This window comes from Oncorhynchus nerka, linkage group LG21 (genome assembly GCF_034236695.1).
Source record: "Oncorhynchus nerka isolate Pitt River linkage group LG21, Oner_Uvic_2.0, whole genome shotgun sequence".
Classification (NCBI taxonomy): Eukaryota; Metazoa; Chordata; class Actinopteri; order Salmoniformes; family Salmonidae; genus Oncorhynchus; species Oncorhynchus nerka.
In genome coordinates, this window is record NC_088416.1 from 19,466,963 (window position 1) to 19,492,483 (window position 25,521).

Genomic DNA, 25,521 nt, shown 5'->3' on the forward strand with positions numbered 1-25,521 from the left:
ACCTGGACAGACTATGTCATGGAAAGAGCAGGTGTCCATAATGTTTTGTACACTCAGTGTATAATGTAATTATTATTCAACACCTGGAATTTGAACTCACTGTCACTCCTGCTACACCATCATGTCTGTGTCAGTTATCAGTTAATTTGACTATTCTCTCATTATTGATTTGATTGACTTATTTCAAAATGTAAGGGTTTTCTGCATAGCTGTCTGATGTTGGTTGGGGCATATTGACCTGTTTTAAGGATACTCTGGAATCACTAGGATCAATGAAAGTTTGTCTTGGGTGTACTTTTAACAGAGATGAGATTTGCTTCAAAGTGCATTCACCTTGTTATTTATGCATATTAAGTTCTTTCAGATGTACGTAGGGAGGAGGAGTTAGGGTTTGTTCTGGACAGGGCCTAACTATACTGGCCCAATAAGCACATTCCTTAGAGATATCCCTTCTTGGGACAGTGGTTAGGGTGTTCGTCATTGGCGCTGGTGGCTCGGGTTTGAGACCTAGGCGAGTCACCCTACTCACACGTCCTTAGCAATATATGTTAATGTCATTATTTGGCAACAGTTGCAACACACCTAATTGATCTAATTAAGAATGAGTTTTAGCATCAGAAACTACCGGTCCGGTGAACAGGAGCTCGAGATGCTTTCAATTTCGGGAACACCGTGAATTGTTGATGAGGAAACATACCTCTCCCCCTACTCGTATCAGAAGCTGCCATTCGATGGGAAAAGGTAGTGATTTTATAATGTGATTTTAGTAATATTAAAGATTTTTACAATCCAGTATGTCACCCATTAGCGACTACCGATTACTATATTCATATGAATTTATGTAAATAAAATAAAAATTGTTATTAAAAAATGAACTAATTAAATTGGTCCATAGAATTAGATTTGAATACCATTATAATGCCATGTTATTTCCTTAATATGGGTACATTATTTAGCATGTTCATCATGTTAACAATCATGTCCAACTGTGTGTTCATGACGATGAGTGACCCTCCGGCATGGAGTAAAACTGTTGAGTAAGTTTCAAACCTACGTAGGAGATTATTAATGTTTTGGGGTGGGGGCACATAAAAAAAAAACATGTAAATGTTCATATAAATATCAGTGATTTTTTGTATTTATTTAAAAGGTTGGTCATAACATTATTGAGAATCATTTTGACCACTACAAAGTTTCCCCAAAAGCTATTTTATAAAGCTTCTCTCTCTTCCCCTTTTTTTTGCATTACAGATATGTTTTCACTGGTATCTATACCTTTGAGGCAACAATTAAAGTGTTTTCCAGAGGCTTCTGTGTTGGAGATTTCACATTCCTTCGAGATCCATGGAACTGGCTGGATTTTATGGTGATCAGCATGGCGTGAGTATTTGGAGAGTGATTGCCGTCAGTCGTCAGCGCAGTACCATTAGACACGGGGGCAGGTGTTAGAGTGTGTGTGTATTTGTGTTTCTTTGTGTGTCTGTGTGCATGAGTGAAGGAGTAAGGTCAAAGGTCAGGAAGGTCAAAGGACATCTCCAATGGCTTAATGAGTTTGACCCTGGCCTTGTCTGCTTCCTTATCTCTCCTCCCCCCAGGCCCCAGCACCCCATGTACTTTTTCTCTCTCCCCATTCACTCCCTCTCTAAACCCTCTGTCTACCACATCAAATACGACGATGATGACTTCCACGTCCACGACCTGGTCAAAACCACCTAGAATACAACTTTATTCGCTCAAAACCACCTAGAAAGGGCTAGTCCTCCCTGCCTCCGATCCTCACACCTGTGCACTCACCTTAGGTCGAGTCCTATTTCAACTCAGTCAATTCAGAATGTGAGGTGAAATTCATTATTCACCAAAGTTGAAATATTGGGAAACGTTTAATTCATGACGGGAATGTCAATCCATTTCCTGAAATGACTGGACTGAAATGGAACTGTCTGCCACCATGACACTTCCCTGTCATTATTGTGGACATGTTCCCTGCCCCGTGTCTCGTCCAGGGTCAGATGTTTGCTAAAAGTGTGAACTCTGTGACTCAGATCGACTAGTCTTTTGTAAACAGTAAAAAGCTTGCATGTATTTCCTTTTCTTTAAAGCAGCTAAGTTTTCATTTTTGTTTGGCTAAGGAGTTCTAATTGTAAATCGCTCTGGATAAGACCGTCTGCAAAATGACTCAAATATAAATATAAAATATATCTCTCCATCCCTTTCTCTCTCCATAATGCCCTTCTACACCACTTGCCTCGCTTTATCATGGAGCCCCAAATGAATGAAAATATTTGTCCACTTGCAAAGGACGGTCACACACCACACTCTGGGTCTATTTATAGGTGCTCACCTCCTTCCGGGCTTTGTTTGTCCCAGTACCAAATGGCTGAAGTTCTGTGGCGGTCCAAAATGCTGCACTGTGACTGTACTATATATGGCCTTGGAGCCCCGATGAAAAGTAACACCATACAGTTCATCCAGCTAGTTTCAATCATGTAAATCAAATATTACAAATATTTGAGTTACTGTACATAGAAGTGGGTTAAGGATCCTGCTATCAAAATCTGAAACAGACCTTGTTTCTGTGGAGCCCAATGTGATCTAGTTTCTTTCAAATGTCTTTTTTGTAAGTGTCATCCTCCTTCAAACATTGAAACTTTTGCTGGTGAGTCCCAGCCACATCATGACGTATGCCACTTCATAAATAAATCTCCATATGGTGTCTTACTGGTCTAGTCGCACGCCTGCCTTCTGCAGTCAGTTTACAGATAACACTGCCATTTGGCTCTAGAAGTGGACAGTTACCCCGAGCTAAACATATCCTCCGCTAAACCATATCTTTTACCATAGCAACCCTCTGATCCTCTATGTTGGAATAACAACTGAGCCAATGGTATTGAATTAAATGTACATTTAAAGTCCATGAATCTGAACAGATTTTTTTGTTCAACTGACACATCAACTGTCAACTCCTCTATTCTAATGTGCTGGTTGTGTTGTCATGTTTTGTGCTCGGCAGGTACCTCACAGAGTTCGTTGACCTGGGCAACGTGTCTGCCCTCAGGACGTTCCGTGTGCTCCGAGCCCTTAAAACAATCACCGTAATTCCCGGTACGTGTCACATAAGAAGGTCCAAAATCCCACTGGGGTGTGTTTGTTTACTGCACCACCTGCTTTTGAACACCTGCTTTGGGTCCTGTGTAGCTCAGTTGGTAAGTGTGTGGTGCTAGCAACCCTAGGGTTGTTTTGGGTTGTATTCCCGCACTGTTTTGTACTGTAAGTCACCTTGAAAAAAGGCATCTGCTAAATTGCATCTGTTATTATTATATTATAAGCACAATGCTCCGCAAGCTACACAATAAAAAATGGGTTATTAATGACACCATACAGAGAACAAGGATATCAAGCACAATCAAATATTCTCAACGATATGTTATTCATTCTTCGACAAATAGTTTTCAGATCACAGATTATTTGAATGTTTTTTTTGTGGTTATTTTAAGGTCTGAAAACCATTGTGGGCGCTTTGATCCAGTCAGTGAAGAAGCTGGCTGACGTGATGATCCTAACAGTGTTCTGCCTGGCTGTGTTCGCTCTGGTCGGCCTTCAACTGTTCATGGGAAACCTGAAGCAGAAGTGTGTTTACTGGCCCCCTGTGGAATGGCGTTTAAACTCTACCAACATGGACAACATCACTATGGCCTTCAACGACACCAGTGGTTTTAATGACGTTATGGACTACAATGGCACAAACAGCAGCAACAGTACGTGGGACTTCAAGGCATACATCGACGATAAAGGTATTGACAGGTTTATGATGGCACATTGATGTGTGGAAGGGGAGTTGATAGTGGCCTAATGAACCATTACATTATATTAATTGGGAATTTATCATGGCACTTACTGTTACTTACTTACTGATAGTTTTAAAAAAGTATGTAAATCTGTATAAGTATATATATTTCTATAAGTAGTATACACATTTGAATAAGAAATACAGTATGGGGATGAGGTAATTGGATGGGCTATTTACAGATGGGCTATGTACAGGTCCAGTGATCTGTGAGCTGCTCTGATGATTTGATTACATGATTACATGAAAACCAAGCCATGAGGTCGAAGGAATTGTGTGTAGAGCTCCGAGACAGGATTGTGCCGAGGCACAGATCTGGGGAAGGGTACCAAAACCTTTATGCTGTATTCAAGGTCCCCAAGAACACAGTGGCCTCCATCATTCTTAAATGGAAGAAGTTTGTAATCACCAAGACTCTTGCTTTAGCTGGCCGCCCGGCCAAACTGAGCAATTGGGGGAGAAGAGCTTTGGTCAGGGAGGTGATCAAGAACCCGATGATCACTCTGACAGAGCTCCAGAGTTCCTATGTGGAGATGGGAGAAACTTTAAGAAGGACAACCATCTCTGCAGCACTCCACCAATCAGGCCTTTATGCTAGAGTAGCCAGACGGAAGCCACTCCTCAGTAGAAGACACATGACAGCCCATGACAGTTTGCCAAAGGGCACCTAAAGACTGTCAGACCATGAGAAACAAGATTCTCTGGTCTGATGAAACCAAGATTAAACTCTTTGGCCTGAATGCCAAGCATCATGTCTGGAGTAAACTTGGCACCATCCCTACGGTGAAACATGGTGGTGGCAGCATCATACTTTGGGGGTGTTTTTCAACGGCAGGGACTGGGAGATTAGTCAGAATCGAGGCAGAGATGAACTGAGCAAAGTACAGAGAGATCCTTGATGAAAACCTGCTCCAGAGTGCTCAGAACCTCAGACTGGAGCGAAGGTTCACCTTCCAACAGAACAACGACCCTAAGCACACAGCCAAGACAACGCAGGAGTGGCTTCGGGACTAGTCTCTGAATGTCCTTGAGTGGCCCAGCCAGAGCCCGGACTTGAACCCGATCGAACATCTCCGGAGAGACCTGAAAATAGCTGTGCATTAACGCTGCCCATCCAACCTGACAGAGCTTGAGAGGATCTGCAGAGAAGAATGGGAGAAACTCCCCAAATACTGGTGTGCCAAGCTTGTAGCATCATACCCAAGTAGACTCAGGGCTGTGATTGCTGCTAAAGGGCCTTCAACAAAGTAAAGGGTCTGAATACTTATGTAAATGTGATATATATATATTTATTTTTTTATAAATTAGCAAAAAAATATAAAAACCTGTTTTTGCTTCATCATCATGGGATATTGTGTGTAGATTGATGAGGAACAAAAACAATTTAATCAATTTTAAAATAAGGCTGTAAGTTAATTAACAAAATGTGGAAAAAGTCAAAGAGGCTGAATACTTTCCGAATGCGCGTTATATCAACTTGGTGCACTTTCTAATGGAGGTCCCTTCTCTGTTTTACCCCAGTGAACCATTACTTCCTTCCTGGAATGTTAGACCCTCTTCTTTGTGGAAACGCTTCTGATGCTGGGTAGGTTTTTGGGGATATCAGAGTTGAGCATATGGGTAGCTATATAGCCTTGCCTTGTCTCTGTTGATAATGCAATATATGGTGTAAATTATTTCAACATAGTTCAAATATAACATATCTTTGAATGCTGAAGATCATAAGTCCCATTCAATTTGTTGTGCCACTTCATTGGCATTTTGACAGAAATTGCCCTGAAGGATACACGTGTATGAAGGCCGGAGGGAATCCCAACTATGGATACACAAGCTACGACAGTTTTGGATGGGCCTACCTTGCCCTATTTCGGCTCATGACACAGGACTTCTGGGAAAATCTATTCCAGCTGGTGCGTATACGTCATGTGCTTCGATGACAACGACATAGAGCTGTATTTGCTCCTGACATTTCCTGAAATTTACATCTGTAACATCAGCCGGTAGACCAGGTTTGAATTTGAGAGATTGCAATCTTATGTGTCATCAGGGATATTGATACAGAAAGAGTACTCACTCGGTTTCCTGGTGAGTTAACTGGCCTTTCCCCCTCCCCTTACCCATAGACTCTTCGCTCAGCAGGGAAAACCTATATGATTTTCTTTGTGGTGGTGATCTTCCTGGGCTCGTTCTACCTGATCAACCTGATCCTGGCTGTGGTGGCCATGGCGTATGCCGAGCAGAACGAGGCCACCATGGCCGAGGCCAAGGAGAAGGAGGAGGAGTATGCCATGATCATGGTGCAGCTGAAGGAAAGGAGAGAAGCAGAGGTCAAAGAGGTGTGATCAACTTACTATGTATGTAAAGTGCTTTGAGCATCTGGGAAGAAAAGGCCCTATATATAAATCCAATCAACAAACAATAAATTGCACTCTTTGATCAGATGATGGTTGATAGAGAAAGATTTCGTTAGTCAATTCAAATGTCTGACGAACTTGATGAATTCAAAAAATACCTAGTAATCATACTAAGTGTTAATTTGCAGATTATTGCTCATGTTGGTCGTTCTCGTCCTTGGTTTGTTTGATTCTGGTTATTTGACTGACAGAGACATGACAGGCATCATGAACACCATGAACATGCTGAAATTGCTGGCAGTCAGACGTCACTGTCCGGTAGAACATCTAAGAAAGAGACAGGTGAAAAGACAGATGAAGAGGTTGCTGATGATGAGGCGTGTACGTCCTCCAGCCTTTATAGCGAGGCTATAAAGGACTCCAATGGAGGCCTAATGATCAGTGCCAACGCCAACAAGGTCCTGACAGACCAGGAGGTGAGCTGCATGGCTCAGATGGGTTGCTGTGCTCTTGATGTTATGACCCTTTTCACAGTAATGTGCCGACCTGAACCAAACTGCGCTGGCTCAGATATTGTTTATTCACATTTTCCTTTTCAGGGCGGTTTCAGGAACAATGATGAATGCATAATCAATGAATGCGTAACCAACTCAGTACAGTTTGGTTTGGTGAGGTTCGGTTTGGCTCTGAAAAAGTGGGTTGCTGGCCTCCCGAGTGGCGCAGCAGTGTCTAAGGCACTGTATCGTGTTCGATCCCGGGCTGTATCACAACCGGCCATGATCGGGAGTCCCATAGGGCGGCGCACAATTGGCCCAGCGTCATCCAGGTTAGGGGAGGGTTTGGCCGGGGGGGCTTTCTTGGCTCATTGCGCTCTAACGACTCCTTGGGGCGGGCCGGTCGTCAGGTCCTCCGACACATTTGTGCGGCCGGCTTCCAGGTTAAGCGGGCGAGAGTTAAGAAGCGTGGTTTGGCGTGTCATGCTTCGGAGGACGCATGACGCGACCTTCGCCTCCCAAGCCCGTTGAGGAGTTGCAGCGATGAGACAAGGTCGAAATTAGGGAGAAAAAAAGGGGGTAAAACACAGATTTTTTTAAAAAGTGTGTTGCTATGCGCCTGATGGATAAGTGTGTCTTGTTTCTCTTTGTTCTACAGTCTGCTGTTGTGTTGAAGAGGGCCAGTGGACCCAAGGGGAGTAAGGACCAGCTGGAAGTAGTAGGCCTCCAGAAGAAGACGCCCAGTTCATCCAGTGTCTACAGCCAAGATGACATGGATGGTAAACTGTCACAAATCGCAATGGATCTGTATACGCGAAATGAAATGTCCTAAGGAATCCTTGTGTGGGACTGGAATGTGATGTATAGGACTGTGATATCCACCAATACCCGTGTTCCAATTGGCCACTGTGTTAGAGCAAGGGTTTCTTTTATATTATTTTATGAGTTATGCAGAGTTTCAGCATCAAAGTTTCCCATCTAATGCACTGATGGCGTATTGTGTCAGCTTCTTCAGCTATAAGACCTACAACCCAAGGCCTTACACGTTACAAGACCTACATAGACTTTAATAATATTTTTGAACTTTAGGTGCTGCAAACAATAAATAAAGGTTGAAAACAAATCATGAACCCATTCAAAAAATCCTTATCGTGAAGGGTTGTGTACAAAATAACTAACACCCTCCTCCTTTACCCTCATTCCAACAGATTTGGAGGAGGAACTGAGACCTTGTCCGCCTTGCTGGTACAAGTGTTCAGACATCTTCCTGAAATGGAACTGCTGTGTGCCCTGGGTGACTTTCAAGAAGTGGATGTTTTTCATAGTGATGGACCCATTCGTGGACTTGGGTATCACCATCTGCATTGTACTCAACACCATGTTCATGGCCATGGAGCACTACCCCATGACGCCAGAGTTTGAAGAAGTGCTGAGTGTGGGGAACTTGGTGAGTTACCTTCATTAATGATGCTCTTCCACTTCACCTCTTCTGAAGCCATGACAGGGATACCTTAGAAATCTCTCGCTCAAAATGATCATGTTAAAAATGCAGGTTCACAGTGCAGAATCTGCATATCTACACATGGCACAGTTTTCAATATAAGTCACGAGGCTCCCCTCTCTCATCTCTTGTACAGGTCTTCACAGGAATCTTCACAGCAGAGATGGTGCTGAAGCTCATCGCCATGGATCCGTACTACTACTTCCAGGTCGGGTGGAACATCTTTGACAGCATCATTGTGACAATGAGCCTGGTGGAGCTGGGGCTGGCCAACGTCGAAGGTCTATCCGTGCTACGTTCCTTCCGCCTGGTGAGAGTAACTCCACCCAAAGTTTAGAACATTCTCTCTCAGTGTAACTGTGCAGTGAGAATGGATCCCGATAGATCAAAGCATTTTCATAAAATAGTTGCAAGAGTAGGGTTGCAAACTGCTGGGTAATTTACCAAAGTTACGGGAATCTTCTGTAATTTGGGTAATTAGCAGGTCATCTATGGCAATCTGTGGTAACTTTGGTCATTTATACTTGAATAGCATGTATATTATGTATTCATATGACTCATTTTGTATATCTGTGTCCATACTGTCCATTAATGTCTAGTGGATAGACTATATGGTTGAATAGAAAAGAGCCTAATTAATGATAGAAGCGTCTAATAAACAATGGCATTATTTTTAGTCAACTCTGCAACACTTCCAACTATTGACCTTTTTTCACAACTGCCATCAGTTTGACGCTACAACATTTACAATAAAGACATAGTAAAACACTATGTATTGACAGTCAAATAAATAGGTGTGAAAATCTTTTGTAAACATATTGCCACCCTCATATCAAACACCAATTGCATTCACTAAATTGATGGTTTATATTTAGGATCATGTTTTGCAGCTTTGTCGTTACATTTTTTTGATTATTTATTATTTTATATATACAAAAAAATATATAAACGGGCTGGTGACCTTGGCGGTTGGGAGATTGGGCTGGTTGCTGATGGATCGTTGGTTCGGGTGCCCGTTTTTGACCTTTTGGGAGATCTGTCGACGTGCACTTGAGCAGGGAGTTGACCCTGGTTGCTTCTGTGTGTCGCTCTGGATGTGAGTCTGTTAGATTACTAATGTGATGTAGTTGTTGAGAGGCTTCATTGCAGGTATATTGCATGTTTTAAATCTTCTGTAAAAAAATATATATATATAAATTCAACATGCAACAATTTCAATGATTTTACTGAATTACAGTTCATATAAGGAAATCAATTAGGCCCTAATCTATGGATTTCACATTGACTGGGCAGGGGCGCAGCCATGGGTGGGCCTGGAAGGCCATAGGCCTACCCACTCGGGAGCCAGGCCAGCCAATCAGAATGAGGTTTTACCCACAAAAGGGCTTTATTACATACAGACAGAAATACTTCTCAGTTTAATCAGCTCTCCAGGTAGTTGGTCTCAGACCATCTCACAGAGGAAGAATGAAGGATGTTGAGCTCCTGGGCTGGCATGGTTACACGTGGTCTGCAGTTGTGAGGCTGGTTGGACGTACTGACAAATCCTCTAAAATGACATCGGAGGTGGTTTATGGTTGAGAAATTCTCTGGCAACAGCTCTGGTGGACTTTCCTGCAGTCAGCATGCCAATTGCATGTTCCGTCAAAACTTGAGACATCTGTGACGTTGTGTTGTGTGACAAAACTGCACATTTTAGAGTGGCTTTTTATTGTCCTCAGCACAAGGTGCACCTGTGTAATGATCATGCTGTTTAATCAGCTTCTTGATATGCCACACCTGCCAGGTGGATGGATTATCTTGGCAAAGGAGTAACGCTCTCTAAAAGCAATGTAAACAAGTTTGTGCACAAAATCTGTGCTTATGGAACATTTCTGAGACCTTTTATATCATCTTATGAAACATGGGACCAGCACTACATGTTGCGTTTATATTTTTGTTCAGTAAATAGTTTACATGTGATAAAGCCACACAGAGGGCCATAGATAATTCCAGACATCTGTGATAATCTGAAGTACCCACAAAGATCACTAGATGTCATGTGATTTTAAAAAAACTTTTAAAAAACTAGAAAGTTACAAAAAACGTTGGTCGTATACTGGTAAACTTTAAAAGTGACCCGTAATATGCCCTCCCTCTGCAACCCTATGCAAGATTAACATCACATTAGGCAGTGATACTAACTCTACAAACCTAATTATTGGCCAGTTTTCTGGACACAGCTCAATGGAAAATCAAGTTTCTGGGAAACCAGCCCGATGTAACCTAATAATGTCTCTGATTGTTTTGGGGGCAGATGCGTGTTTTCAAGCTGGCCAAATCCTGGCCCACACTCAACATGCTAATCAAGATCATCGGTAATTCAGTGGGCGCACTGGGTAACCTCACCCTGGTTCTGGCCATCATCGTCTTCATCTTCGCCGTGGTGGGCATGCAGCTCTTCGGCAAGAGCTACAAAGAGTGTGTCTGCAAGATCTCCTTGGACTGCGAGCTGCCTCGCTGGCACATGCATGACTTCTTTCACGCTTTTCTCATCATCTTCCGGGTGCTGTGCGGAGAGTGGATCGAGACCATGTGGGAGTGCATGGAGGTGGCCGGACAGGGCATGTGTCTCGTTGTCTTCATGATGGTCATGGTCATCGGTAACCTAGTGGTGAGTGATGCATTGAACCATGGGATGTGGGCACTGGAGGTTGGGCATTGAACTATTTTGTTGTTTAGTTAATTCATGGATTTCTCAAAAGGTGTAATATACACACAATGAGAGATCAGGGAGCGTGTTCGGTGGAGCGCTCCATGCGTACAGTGCACATACCACAGATGCAGCGCTTATGTTGCTGTGAGATGTTGAGTCGATTATGCCAGCTCCATTCTTTTGATGGATACCAGGCGGTACTTCACTGTAAACGAAACTGGTTGTGTTTCCTCTTTGGTTATTCATAGGACGAAGAGAGGAAATAGCTATGTCAGTTGAGGTAGCGAAAGCCTGACAACAAACGATGTGCCAAAGACAAACAGGGCTTTCTGTCTGAACTCCCGGGAGAATCCCATAGACTAACAGGGGCATCGAATAGGATACACACCATTCACTCAATGGAGGGGCTATTATTAGCTCCATGATATTCGCCAGCAGTTCTGACCTTGGGGTGTTTGGGGATCCACTGGGGCAGGTGGCATAGAGAAAATAGCAGAGGGCTTACAGGAATCATGGAGGGGGCAGCCTTAAGTCTACTGATGATGTAACAGGCGTTTGAGGTCAGTCCAATACCACTGTTAGATACTATTGAGAGGTAAAGTTACACAGTCACTGTCTGACTGACCTCTGGAAAACGTTTTAGAAAACCTTTAACACTATTAACCAGAAAATAATTTGGTAAATTATCATTTCACTACCCTGGTTCAAGAGCATGGGGGACAATAATAACAAAAAAATAATGCCAGTTGTTCTAACTATCCATCCAGGTGTTGAACCTCTTCTTGGCCTTGCTGCTGAGCTCATTCAGCGGTGACAACCTGGCGGCTCCAGATGAGGACGGGGAGATGAACAACCTGCAGATCGCCACCGGCAGGATCACCAGAGGCATCGACTGGGCCAAGGCCTACGTCATCCAGCAGTTCTGCATTATCATAGGGAAGCAGCCTAAGGAGGATGGAGACGGGGCTGACGGTAATGGGGGTAGTAATGGGGATGTGGACGGCCTCCCAAAGGGCAGCTTGGCTTTGAAAAATATAATCTCCAGTGACAACCCAAAGGCTGATTTGGAGCTCACAATGCTTGACGTTTGGATAGATGATGTTAACCCAAGTGGATTTCTTACAAATGACAATTTGACCCTGGATGTACCTATTGCCAAAATGGAGTCGGATGATGATGAGGATGACATCTCTGAAGAGGAAGAAGGAGAAGGTGCAAATGGAGATGCTAAAGAGGATACTGAGGTAAGACCTTTTGCATTATTGATGAGTAAAACATGACACAGACATCCGTTCCCACTGGACACACACTGGTTGAATCGACATTGTTTCCATGTCCGTTCAATGAAATTCCGTTGATCCAACGTGGAATAGATGTTGAATTGATGTCTGTGCCCAGTGGGTTATATTTTGAGCGTTTATTACAAGCAATATAGAGAGTTATCAAGACTAAGGCTTCATACTGACAAGAGAAATAACCAATATACAAGCATATGCACATCATATATTGTTATCAATTGCCAATTTTATTAGTACTAGTATTATTCTATTCAGTATCAGTATTATTGTAATGTGGATAAGATAAAGAACATTTTCCTTTTGGTACGTTTTATGGGGTCTTTGGTTTCTTATAGCCAAATCACTGAAGCAAACTACAGTATTTTTGTTCTGCTGTGACAATCAAAATAATTATGTCTGCTGCTGACATGCAGGGTAGACTACCCACATAAAAAAAATCCTACAGTTTACTATATAATACTACAGTACTTACTATAGAATTATGTAGTAATATGTATTATACTGTTGAATACTGTACTGCACACTGTAGTATCCCTCGATCATGTGTAGTACTTACTACAGAATGTTGTAGCACTGTATACTGTAGAAAACTATAGTAAATACTACAATATTGCACCGATATGACATGTTTGTCCGATACCGAAATCCAATATTTTCCTTGCCAAAAAAACAAAACAATTACGATTACGATAACCAATATTTTAAATTTTTGCGGCCTTTTAAGCATTCTAGTACAGTGAAATAGTTAACACACACATGGACGCAGCGGTATAAGGCTCTGCATCTCAGTGCAAGAGGCGTCACTACAGACCCTGGTTCGAATCCAGGCTGTTTCACATTCGGCTGTAAAGGTCACACACACACACATACACACACACACCACATGACCAAGAAGTTATTTTTGAGGCATTTGCGTGTTTCCCCATTAGCAGTAAAACATAATCAAAACCAATTTCTTTCACTTACTTGCTGTGCTGCTTCGTTGTTCATTTGTTCAGTCTTTTCATTCTCAACCAGGATTTCTATGGAACACCGTTTGGGTCTTTCTGTGTCAAAAAAGATACACGTCAAATAACAGTTTTTGACTTGTCAAATGACACGGCATCTGTTTCAGTAACTATAGTTAGCTAGCTAACTATATAGCTAGGTGTCATCATCTAAAATAACCCTAATTTATAAGACAGATCTTATTTGATTAATGGTGGTCGGACCCATCTATTAGCCTTCAAAATAAAAGTATGGCATAATTCTACTATTTGTATTTATTTGCATCACTGTCAATGACATTATTTTATTTTGAAGGCAAACCGCAAATTCCACTACTGTTCCTAATCATTATTGCAGCTAGCTTCACAACACATAACCCTGTCTGGTTGAGCCTCACTAGCCAGATGTTGTTCGCCTATTGAAATTGAACTTCAGTTCATGAAAATAAATCGCTAGCCAGCTACTTAACCCTGTTGCCCGAAGCTAACATTATAAGCAGCCAGCTAGCGGCAACCTAGCTAATATTACTCACAAAGATTCCTAAATCATTGCTAAGAATAATCAAAATGACTGCAGTTTCTACTGGTCATTGTTTTCAGGCTGGTTGTATTAGTGCTAGCTAGATACCAAGCTAAAGCTAGATACCCCAGAAGTTGCGTTCGAACAAATGATGCTTTATTACCAAAGCGGTATTGTAAACACATCGTTTGTGGCCGGTGTTTGCTTGTTTGCAGACTTTTTTGTACAGCTTTGACAGTGCTACTGTATTTTGTTTAACATGCAAAGACCCAAACGGCATTCCATAGTATGTATGTCGTGAAGCTAATAGCAGTGACGCTATTATTGTGAAACTCCGATAGGGCAACATTTAAAAAATAGCGCACTTGGTACTGTGTACCGGTGCTCGACCAGTCGGCGAAAGCCAACATCACCCACGACAGAGAATGGTTGCCGTTCAAGGGCAATGAATTCCATTATCTTATCTTTAATGGATTTCGCCTTTGAGTTGTCTCGCTTGTTGACTGCTCGATCCGCACAGCAGGCATTGTGTGGGCTAGGTTAGGAATGCTGTGTTGCACGTGTAGCGCCAAATTCTATGTGGCATTATTACGTCATGTATCTACGTCATATAGGAATGCATGGTAGCTTTGACATAGGTTTCTAACATCGGCCGATACCGATGTTGGCATTTTTAGCTAATATCGTCCGATTCCGATATGTTCACCGATATACCGTGGATCCCAAATAGTAAATACTCCAGTCATGTCCTCAAAAACAGTACAGTCCGCAAAAACACGACTATTGTAAATACTACAGTATTTAATTTGCATATACCCTACCCATTCCCCTCCCCCCATATCCCAATTTGTGACAAGTGAGAAACCTACATGCCAAGTATAGGTCATATATTATGTTCCCTATAAGTTATAGAAAAGAGCAGAAGCTCTGAACTATCCATTCAGACCCCAGTCCTACCGACCTACCTGCAGGTTATGGGAAATTTGCTCTTTTAGTATTTCTCCAGTAGGTTTCCTAAAGGAGAAGGCCTTCACTTCTATGTTAAAGATAAAAGTAAAACACTACAGTAAATATTACAGTATACTACAGTCATCAAAAACACTACGGTAAATACTACAGTATACTACAATCCGCAAAAACACTACATTAAATTACTATACTATATACTACAGTTTTCTTTAACTACATTAATTATATTATAGTTAACTGCATACACTACAGTATTCACTGTATAGTTTCAGCAGACTTTGCTCCACAAAAACACTTCAGTGAATACTGCTGTAAAGACTGCAAAACAATTTACTGGGATCAGTGTCATCAGACCCAGATAGAAGCTCATAAAGATCACATACTGCCTCTGCTACAGAGAGAACATCCATCTATCTCTGATCGTCTGGTTGCAAAGAGAGGAGAGACCATGTGACTGTAAGACGGAGCGTGGGAAAGAAGACCAGCGCAGCATGTTTAGCAAACCTGACACACACACAGCTACCTGCATGCTCACACACACTCCTAAAGGAAACACTTCACACCACTCATACTCTTACTGTGTCGGGGTACAAATAAAAATCTGTGAAAGTTAGATATTTTTATGCTGTATATACAGTACCAGTCAAAAGTTTGGACACACCTACTCATTCCAGGGTTTTTCTTTATTTTTTCTACATTGTAGAATAGTAGTGAAGATATCCAAACTATGAAATAACACATATGGTAGTAACCAAAAAAGTATTGAACAAATCAAAATACACTGCTCAAAAAAATAAAGGGAACACTAAAATAACACATCCTAGATCTGTATGAATGAAATATTCTTATTAAAAATTCAAAACTTTTTTCTTTACGTAGTTGAATGTGCTAACAACAAAATCACACAAAAATGATCAATGGAAATCAAATGTATCAACCCATGGAGGTCTGGATTTGGAGTCACACTCAAAATTAAAGTGGAAAACCACACTACAGGCTGATCCAACTTTGATGTAATGTCCTTAAAACAAGTCAAAATGAGGCTCAGTAGTGTGTGTGGCCTCCACGTGCCTGTATGTCCTCCCTACAATGCCTGGGCATGCTTCTGATGAGGTGGCGGATGGTCTCCTGAGGGATCTCCTCCCAGACCTGGACTAAAGCATCCGCCAACTCCTGGACAGTCTGTGGTGCAACGTGGCATTGGTGGATGGAGTGAGACATGATGTCCCAGATGTGCTCAATTGGATTCAGGTCTGGGGAACGGGCGGGCCAGTAAATAGCATCAATGCCTTCCTCTTGCAGGAACTGCTGACACACTCCAGCCACATGAGGTCTAGCATTGTCTTGCATGAGGAGGAACCCAGGGCCAACCGCATATGGTCTCACAAGGGGTCTGAGGATTTCATCTCGGTACCTAATGGCAGTCAGGCTACCTCTGTCGAGCACATGGAGGGCTGTGCGGCCCCCCAAAGAAATGCCACCCCACCGCCAAACCGGTCATGCTGGAGGATGTTGCAGGCAGCAGAACGTTCTCCACGGTGTCTCCAGACTCTGTCACGTCTGTCACGTGCTCAGTGTGAACCTGCTTTCATCTGTGAGGAAGCACAGGGTGCCAGTGGCGAATTTGCCAATCTTGGTGTTCTCTGGCAAATGCCAAACGTCATGCTACCACTAGAATGAAAGCACCGCCAGCATTCAAAAGTGACCAAATCATCAGCCAGGAAGCAAAGGAACTGAGAAGTAGTCTGTGGTCACCACCTGCAGAACCACTCCTTTATTGGGGGTGTCTTGCTAATTGCCTATAATTTCCACCTGTTGTCTATTCCATTTGCACAACAGCATGTGACATTTATTGTCAATCAGTGTTGCTTCCTAAGTGGACAGTTTGATTTCACAGAAGTGTGATTGACTTGGAGTTACATTGTGTTGTTTAAGTGTTCCCTTTATTTTTTTGAGCAGTGTATATTTGAGATTTGAGATTCTTCATAGTAGCTTTGATGACAGCTTTGCACACTTTTGGCATTCTCTCAACTAGCTTCATGAGGTAGTCACCTGGAATGCATTTCAATCAACAGGTGTGCCCTGTTAAAAGTTCATTTGTGGAATTTCTTTCCTTCTTAATGCGTTTAAACCAATCAGTTGTGTTGTGACAAGATAGCGGTGGTATACAGAAGATAGCCCTATTTGGTAAAATACCAAGTCCATATTATGGCAAGAACAGCTCAAATCAAATCAAATGTTATTGGTCACATACACATGGTTAGCAAATGTTAATGCGAGTGTAGCTTAATGCAGGTGCTTCTGGTACTGACAGTGCAGTAATATCTAACAAGTAATCTAACAATTCCCCAAGAACTACATAATACACACACATCTAAAAGGGGTGAATGAGAACATGTACCGTAATTTCCGGACTATAAGCCGCTACTTTATTCCCACACTTTGAACCTCGCGGTTTATACAATGACTCGGCTAATTTATGGATTTTTCCCGCTTTCACAAGATTCATGCCACCAAAAAACTGAGCACCGTCACATAATGTGACGTAAATCGCGCGCGCTCAAACTTCCCATCATTCTGATTACGGTAGTAATTTTGTCACCCTCATCATGGCAAAGACACGGAGAAATGCATATGATGCAGCTTTCAAGTTGAAGGCGATCGATCTGGCTTGTTGGAAAAGGAAATAGAGCTGCTGCATGGGAGCTTGGCCTTAATGAGTCGATTATAAGACTTTGTAAACAGAAGCGTGAGGAACTGACTCAGTGCAAAAAGACAACAAACCTTTCAGAGGGAAGAAAAGCAGATGACCCAAAGTATTTGCAGCCACTCGACATCAGTGTAAATCGTGCATTTAAGGTGGCGCTCCATGTTCAGTGGGAGGCTTGGATGACAAGTGGGGAGAAATCCTTCACTAAAACGGGCCGCATGCGAAGAGCAACTTATGGTCAAGTCTGCCAGTGGGTCCTGACAGCGTGGAGCATTGTCAAAAAATCCACTATCATCAACGGGTTTCGAAAGGCTGGACTGCTGCGTGTTGAAGGGGCAGCATGAGCTCAGCAGGGTATTTGCCTCCGGATGAAAGTGACGAGAGCGACAATGAAAACGATCCAACATCGGATGAAGCAATTCTGAGGCTATTCAACTCCGACACCGAAGGAGATGACTTCAGTGGTTTCAGTGCACAAGAGGAGGAAGATAGTGACCAATGACTTTACTGGTAGGCTACTGTTTAATTTTTGTTACAAGCCGTGTTTCGTTAAAGCCTATTTATTTTTGTTACAAGCCGTGTTTCGTTAAAGCCTATTTATTTTTGTTACAAGCCGTGTTTCGTTTAAAGGCTGTGTAAAGTTAATTTGTTTCAATGTACCGGTAGGCATCTGCGGCTTATAGACATGTGCGGCTTATTTATGTACAAAATACATATTTTTTAATAATTCAGTGGGTGCGGTTTATATTCGGGTGCGCTTAATAGTCCAGCAATTACGGTACATAGAAATATATGGATGAGCGATAACCGAGCGGCATAGGCAAGGTGCAATAGATGGTAGAAAATACGGTATTGTAACGGTTGTCGTTGGTGGAAGAAGGTGAGGACCAAGGTGCAGCGTGGTACGTGTTCATAATTATTTTAATAGAACACTGAAAAATACAAAAACAACAACGTGAACAAACAAAACTGAAACAGTTCTGTCTGGTACAGATACGAAACAGAAAACAACTACCCACAACTCAAGGGCGAAAACAGGCTGCCTAAGTATGGTTCTCAATCAGAGACAACGATAGACAGCTGCCTCTGATTGGGAACCATACCAGGCCAAACACATAGAAACACAAGATAAACACAAGAACAAAACATAGAATGCCCACCCCAACTCACGCCCTTACCAATCTAAAATAGAGACATAAAAAAAGGAACTAAGGTCAGGACGTGACAGGTATATACTGTACATATGATATGAGTAATATAAGATATGTAAACATTATTAAAGTGGCATTATTTAAAGTGATGTTGTTTAAAGTGACTAGTGATCCATTTGTTAAAGTGGCCAGTGATTTGTTGTCCATGTAGGCAGCAGCCTCTCTAGTTAGTGATTGCTGTTTAGCAGTCTGATGGCCTTGAGATAGAAGCTGTTCTTCTTCCCAGCTTTGATGCACCTGTACTGACCTCGCCTTCTGGATGGTAGCGGTGTGAACAGGCAGGGGCTCGGGTGGTTGTTGTCTTTCATTATCTTTTTTTGCCTGCCTCTGACATCGGGTGAGGTAGGTGTCATGGAGGGCAGGACGTTTGCCCCCGGTGATGCGTTGTGCAGACCGCACCACCCTCTGGAGAGCCTTGCGGTTGAGGGCGGAGGAGTTGCCATACCAGGCTGTGATACAGCCCGACATGATGCTCTCGATTGTGGATCTGTAAAAGTTAGTCAGGGTTTTGGGTGACAAGCCACAATTCTTCAGCCTCCTGAGATTGAAGAGGCACTGTTGCGCCTTCTTCACCACACTGTCTGTATGGGTGGACCATTTCAGTTTATTGTTGATGTTAACGCCGAGGAACTTAGAACTTTCCACTTTCTCCACTGCTGTCCCTTCAATGTAGATAGGGGTGTGTTCTCTCTGCTGTTTCATGAAGTCCACGATCATTCTCCTTTGTTTTTTTGACGTTGAGTGAGTTGTTTTGAGGACACAACACTCCGAGTGCCCTCACCTCCTCCCTGTAGGCTGTCTTGTCGTTGGTAATCAAGCCCACTACTGTTGTGTCGTCTGCAAACTTGATGATTGAGTTGGAGCGTGCATGGCCACTCAGTCGTGGGTGAACAGGGAGTACAGGAGGGGGCTGAAAACGCACCCTTGTGGGGCCCCAGTGTTAAGGCTCAGCGAGGGGGAGATGTTGTTTCCTACCTGGGGGCGGTCCATCAGGAAGTCTAGGAACTAATTGCACAGGGCGGGGTTGATGCCCAGGGCCTCCAGCTTGATGATGAGCTTGGAGGGTACTGTGGTGATATGCAACTTTTCAGGGAAGTTAGGAACAAATACACAGGCAGTTAGAAAAGCTAAGGCTAGCTTTTTCAAACAGAAATTTGCATTGTGTAGTACTAACTCAAAAAAAGTTCTAGTAAAGTGTAAAGTCCATGGAGAATAAGAACACCTCCTCCCAGCTGCCCACTACTCTGAGGCTAGGAAACACTGTTAACACCGATAAATCCACTATAATTGAGAATTTCAATAAGCATTTCTCTACGGCTGGCCATGCTTTCCACCTGGCTACCCCTACTGCCCTGCACCCTCCACAGCAACCCGCCCAAGCCCCCACCATTTCTCCTTCACCCAAATCCAGATACCTGATGTTCTGAAAGAGCTACATCTGGACCCATACAAATCAGCCTGGCTAGACAATCTGGACCCTCTCTTTCTAAAATTATCTACCAAAATTGTTTCAACCCCTATTACTAAATTCTCTTTTGCATTGTCTGAGATTCCCAAAGATTGGAAAGCTGCCGTGGCATCCCCCTCTTCAAAAGGGGTGACACTCTAAACCCAAACTGCTACAGACCTATATCTATCCTACTCTGTCTTTCTAAGGTCTTCGAAAGCCAAGTTAACAAACAGATTACTGACCATTTCGAATCCCACCGTACCTTCTCCGCTATGCAATCTGCTTTCAGGGCTGGTCATGGGTGCACCTCAGCCACGCTCAAGGTCCTAAACGTCATCATAACCGCCATCGATAAGAGACATTACTGTGCAGCCATATTCATCGACCTGACCAAGGCTTTCGACTCTGTCAATCACCACATTCTTATTGGCAGACTCGACAGCCTTGGTTTCTCAAATGATTGCCTCGCCTGGTTTACCAACTACTTCTCTGATAGAGTTCAGTGTGTCAAATCGGAGGGCCTGTTGTCCGGACCTCTGACAGTCTCTATGGGTGTGCCACAGGGTTCAATTCTCGGTCCGACTCTCTTCTCTGTATACATCAATGATGTTGCTCTTGCTGCTGGTGATTCGCTGATCCACCTCTACGCAGACGACACCATTCTGTATACTTCTGGCCCCTCTTTGGACACTGTTAACTAACCTCCAGACGAGCTTCAATGCCATACAACTCTCCTTCTGTGGCCTCCAACTGCTCTTAAACGCAAGTAAAACTAAATGCATGCTATTCAATCGATCACTGCCCGCACCTACTGGCCCGTCCAGCATCACTACTCTGGACGGCTCTGACTTAGAATATGTGGACAACTACCTGGGTGTCTGGTTAGACTGTAAACTCTCCTTCCAGACTCACATTAAGCAGCTCCAATCCAAAATTAAATCTAGAATCGGCTTCTTATATATCGCAACAAAGCATCCTTTACTCATGCTGCCAAACATACCTTCGTAAAACTGATCATCCTACCGATCCTCGACTTTGGTGACGTCATCTATAAAATAGCCTCCAACACTCTACTCAACAAACTGGATGCAGTCTATCACAGTGCCATATGTTTTGTCACCAAAGCCCCATACACTACCCACCATTGCGACCTGTACACTCTCGTTGGTTGGCCCTCGCTTCATACTCTTCACCAATCCCACTGGCTACAGGTTATCTACAAGTCTCTGCTAGGTAGAGCCCCGCCTTATCTCAGCTCACTGCTCACCATAGCAGCACCCACTTGTAGCACGCACTCCAGCAGGTATATGTCACTGGTCACCCCCAAAGCCAATTCCTCCTTTGGTCATCTTTCCTTACAGTTCTCTGCTGCCAATACCTGGAACGAACTGCAAAAATCTCTGAAGCTGGAGACTCAAATCTCCCTCACTAGCTTTAAGCACCAGCTGTCAGAGCAGCTCACAGATCACTGCACCTGTACATAGCCCATCTGTAAACAGCCCATCTATCTACCTACCTCATCCCCATACTGTATTTATTTATCTTGCTCATTTGCACCCCAGTATCTCTACTTGCACATTCATCTTCTGCACATCTACAATTCCAGTGTTTAATTGCTATATTGTAATGGCCTATGTTTTGCCTTAACTTACCTCATTTGCACTCACTGTATATACAGTGCCTTGCGAAAGTATTCGGCCCCCTTGAACTTTGCGACCTTTTGCCACATTTCAGGCTTCAAACATAAAGATATAAAAATTGTATTTTTTTGTGAAGAATCAACAACAAGTGGGACACAATCATGAAGTGGAACGACATTTATTGGATATTTCAAACTTTTTTAACAAATCAAAAACTGAAAAATTGGGCCTGCAAAATTATTCAGCCCCTTTACTTTCAGTGCAGCAAACTCTCTCCAGAAGTTCAGTGAGGATCTCTGAATGATCCAATGTTGACCTAAATGACTAATGATGATAAATACAATCCACCTGTGTGTAATCAAGTCTCTGTATAAATGCACCTGCACTGTGATAGTCTCAGAGGTCCGTTAAAAGCGCAGAGAGCATCATGAAGAACAAGGAACACACCAGGCAGGTCCGAGATACTGTTGTGAAGAAGTTTAAAGCCGGTTTGGATACAAAAAGATTTCCCAAGCTTTAAACATCCCAAGGAGCACTGTGCAAGCGATAATATTGAAATGGAAGGAGTATCAGACCACTGCAAATCTACCAAGACCTGGCCGCTCCCTTTACATTTAAACTTTCAGCTCATCCAGAGCGACTTAAAATTGGAGGAGAAGACTGAAGAAGGAGAAGACTCAGAGATGCAGCCAAGAGGCCCATGATCACTCTGGATGAACTGCAGAGATCTACAGCTGAGGTGGGAGACTCTGTCCATAGGACAACAATCAGTCGTATATTGCACAAATCTGGCCTTTATGGAAGAGTGGCAAGAAGAAAGCCATTTCTTAAAGATATCCATAAAAAGTGTTGTTTAAAGTTTGCCACAAGCCACCTGGGAGACACACCAAACATGTGGAAGAAGGTGCTCTGGTCAGATGAAACCAAAATTGAACTTTTTGGCAACAATGCAAAACGTTATGTTTGGCGTAAAAGCAACACAGCTCATCACCCTGAACACATCATCCCCACTGTCAAACATGGTGGTGGCAGCATCATGGTTTGGGCCTGCTTTTCTTCAGCAGGGACAGGGAAGATGGTTAAAATTGATGGGAAGATGGTTGGAGCCAAATACAGGACCATTCTGGAAGAAAACCTGATGGAGTCTGCAAAAGACCTGAGACTGGGACGAAGATTTGTCTTCCAACAAGACAATGATCCAAAACATAAAGCAAAATCTACAATGGAATGGTTCAAAAATAAACATATCCAGGTGTTAGAATGGCCAAGTCAAAGTCCAAACCTGAATCCAATCGAGAATCTGTGGAAAGAACTGAAAACTGCTGTTCACAAATGCTCTCCATCCAACCTCACTGAGCTCGAGCTGTTTTGCAAGGAGGAATGGGAAAAAATGTCAGTCTCTCGATGTGCAAAACTGATAGAGACATACCCCAAGCGACTTACAGCTGTAATCGCAGCAAAAGGTGGCGCTACAAAGTATTAACTTAAGGGGGCTGAATAATTTTGCACGCCCAATTTTTCAGTTTTTGATTTGTTAAAAAAGTTTGAAATATCCAATAAATGTCGTTCCACTTCATGATTGTGTCCCACTTGTTGTTGATTCTTCACAAAAAATACAGTTTTATATCTTTATGTTTGAAGCCTGAAATGTGGCAAAAGGTCGCAAAGTTCAAGGGGGCCGAATACTTTCGCAAGGCACTGTATACTTTTATAGACGTTTTCTTTTGTTCTACTGTATTATTGACTGTATGTTTTGTTTATTCCATGTGTAACTCTGTGTTGTTGTATGTGTCGAATTGCTACGCTTTATCTTGGCCAGGTCGCAGTTGCAAATGAGAACTTGTTCTCAACTAGCCTACCTGGTTAAATAAAGGTGAAAAAATAAAAAATAAAATGCTGAGCTATAGTCAATGAACAGCATTCTTACATAGGTATTCCTCTTGTACAGATAGAATAGGGCAGTGTGCAGTGTGATGGCGATTGCATAGTCTGTGGACCTGTTTGGGCAGCATGCAAATTGAAGTGGGTCTAGGGTGGCCGGTAAGGTGGAGGTGATATGATGTAAGGTGGATGTGATATGACTTAAGCAAAGAGAAATGACAGCCCATCATTACTTTAAGACATTTCAAGAACTTTGAACGTTTCTTCAAGTGCAGTCGCAAAAACCATCAAGCGCTATGATGAAACTGTTTCTCATGAAGACCGCCACAGGAGTGGAAGACCCAGAGTTACCTCTGCTGCAGAGGATAAGTTCATTGGAGTTTACTGTACCTAAGATTGCAGCCCAAATAAATGCTTCACAGAGTTCAAGTAACAGACACATCTCAACATCAACTGTTCAGAGGAGACTCAACTGTTCAGAATCAGGCCTTCATGGTCTAATTGCTGCAAAGAAACCTAAAGGACACCAATAAGTAGAAGAGACTTCCTGGGGTCAAGAAACACGAGTACAATATAGCCCGGTGAAAATCTGTCCAAATCTGAGATTTTTTGTTCCAACCGTCGTGTCTTTGTGAGACACAGAGTAGGTGAACGGATGATCTCCGCATGTGTGTTTCCCACCGTATAGCATGGAGGAGGAGGTGTGGGGGTGCTTTGCTGGTGACACTGTCTGTGATTTATTTCGAATTCAAGGCACCCTTAACACAGCATTCTGCAGTGATACGTCATCCCATCTGGTTTGGGTTTAGTGGGATTATCATTTGTTTTTCAACAGGACAATAACCCAAATCACACCTCCAGCCTGTGTAAGGGCTATTTGACCAAGGAGAGTGATGGAGTGCTGCATCAGATGACCTGGCCTCCACAATCACATGATCGCAATCCAATTGAGATGGTTTGGGATGAGTTGGACCGCATAGTGAAGGAAAAGCAGCCAACAAGTGCTCAGCATATGTGGGAACTCCTTCAAGACTGTTGGAAAAGCATTCCTCATGAAGTTTGTTGAGAGAATGCCAAGAGTGTGCAAAGCTGTCATCAAGGCAAAGGGTGGCTAATTTGAAAAATCTCAAATGTATAATGTACTGTATTTGATTCCAAATGTGTTATTTCATAGTTTTGATTTCTTCACTATAATTCTACAATGTAGAAAATAGTAAAAATAAAGAAAAACCCTTGAACGAGTAGGTGTGTCCAAACTTTTGACTGGTACTGTATATAATTATACGAGGTAAATATATATATATATATATATATATATATGTATATATATATATATATATATATACCTCGTATATTTGTTTCAGTGTCTTGTATATACAGAGCATGCCTTTGTCAGTTCCTCAGCAGGCCAAATCATATAACATTTGTTTCATTCAGGAGCTAAAGCCTGAACGATTGAGTAATGCATACCTTTGGCGTGCCTCTAAAATGGATCAAATGACATGTTTCACATGACAGCTCCGCTTACGGCTAAACCCATGGCATTTCAACTCTGACCTCTGCTTTAGCTACCCCAGCTGAGACCCATTTCTCAGAATATGGTGTAAATAAATTATAAAAGGGTAAATAAATAGTTTGATCACATAAACAAAACATGAAATAAGACACCACATCTTGTCAAATTATCAGACAGTGCATATTGACGCACGGTATAAATAAACAAAGCCAGTCTTTTTTCCGTTTTGAGTTACATTTTATGTTCTCAAGTGCAGGGGTTGAATAATTCTTTGGAGCTGACATGTTTACAAACTTTAAAGAGACTGTAGGGCAACAGTTGCTATGTCCTACTTCTTTCCCACAGTGTGTTTACTCATTAGTCTAATGTCACAAGCGGCACTGTATGTGAAAGAGAGATACCATATGAATCTGTGACTGGGCAAAGAGTTATAGACACATAGGTAACTTAAG

General features: G+C 42.6%; 1 protein-coding gene and 1 non-coding gene across 2 annotated transcripts in view; both read left to right on the forward strand.

Annotated features, from left to right (window-relative positions):
• Window positions 1–952: 952 nt before the first annotated feature.
• Window positions 953–25,521, forward strand: part of LOC115104030 (sodium channel protein type 4 subunit alpha B-like) — a 38,927-nt gene continuing 14,358 nt past the window's right edge. The window contains exons 1-13 of the mRNA XM_029625177.2: window positions 953–1,037; window positions 1,252–1,380; window positions 3,011–3,102; window positions 3,495–3,791; window positions 5,366–5,429; window positions 5,613–5,754; window positions 5,968–6,180; window positions 6,450–6,674; window positions 7,351–7,471; window positions 7,901–8,139; window positions 8,330–8,503; window positions 10,490–10,846; window positions 11,656–12,132. Of these exons, the coding sequence (XP_029481037.2) occupies window positions 958–1,037; window positions 1,252–1,380; window positions 3,011–3,102; window positions 3,495–3,791; window positions 5,366–5,429; window positions 5,613–5,754; window positions 5,968–6,180; window positions 6,450–6,674; window positions 7,351–7,471; window positions 7,901–8,139; window positions 8,330–8,503; window positions 10,490–10,846; window positions 11,656–12,132 (2,610 nt within the window). The 5' untranslated portion in view covers window positions 953–957. The remainder of the gene's footprint in view (window positions 1,038–1,251; window positions 1,381–3,010; window positions 3,103–3,494; window positions 3,792–5,365; window positions 5,430–5,612; window positions 5,755–5,967; window positions 6,181–6,449; window positions 6,675–7,350; window positions 7,472–7,900; window positions 8,140–8,329; window positions 8,504–10,489; window positions 10,847–11,655; window positions 12,133–25,521) is intronic.
• LOC115104421 (U7 small nuclear RNA) lies at window positions 14,671–14,724 on the forward strand. Its single transcript, XR_003859726.1, has one exon. It is a non-coding gene; the product is annotated as a U7 small nuclear RNA (small nuclear RNA).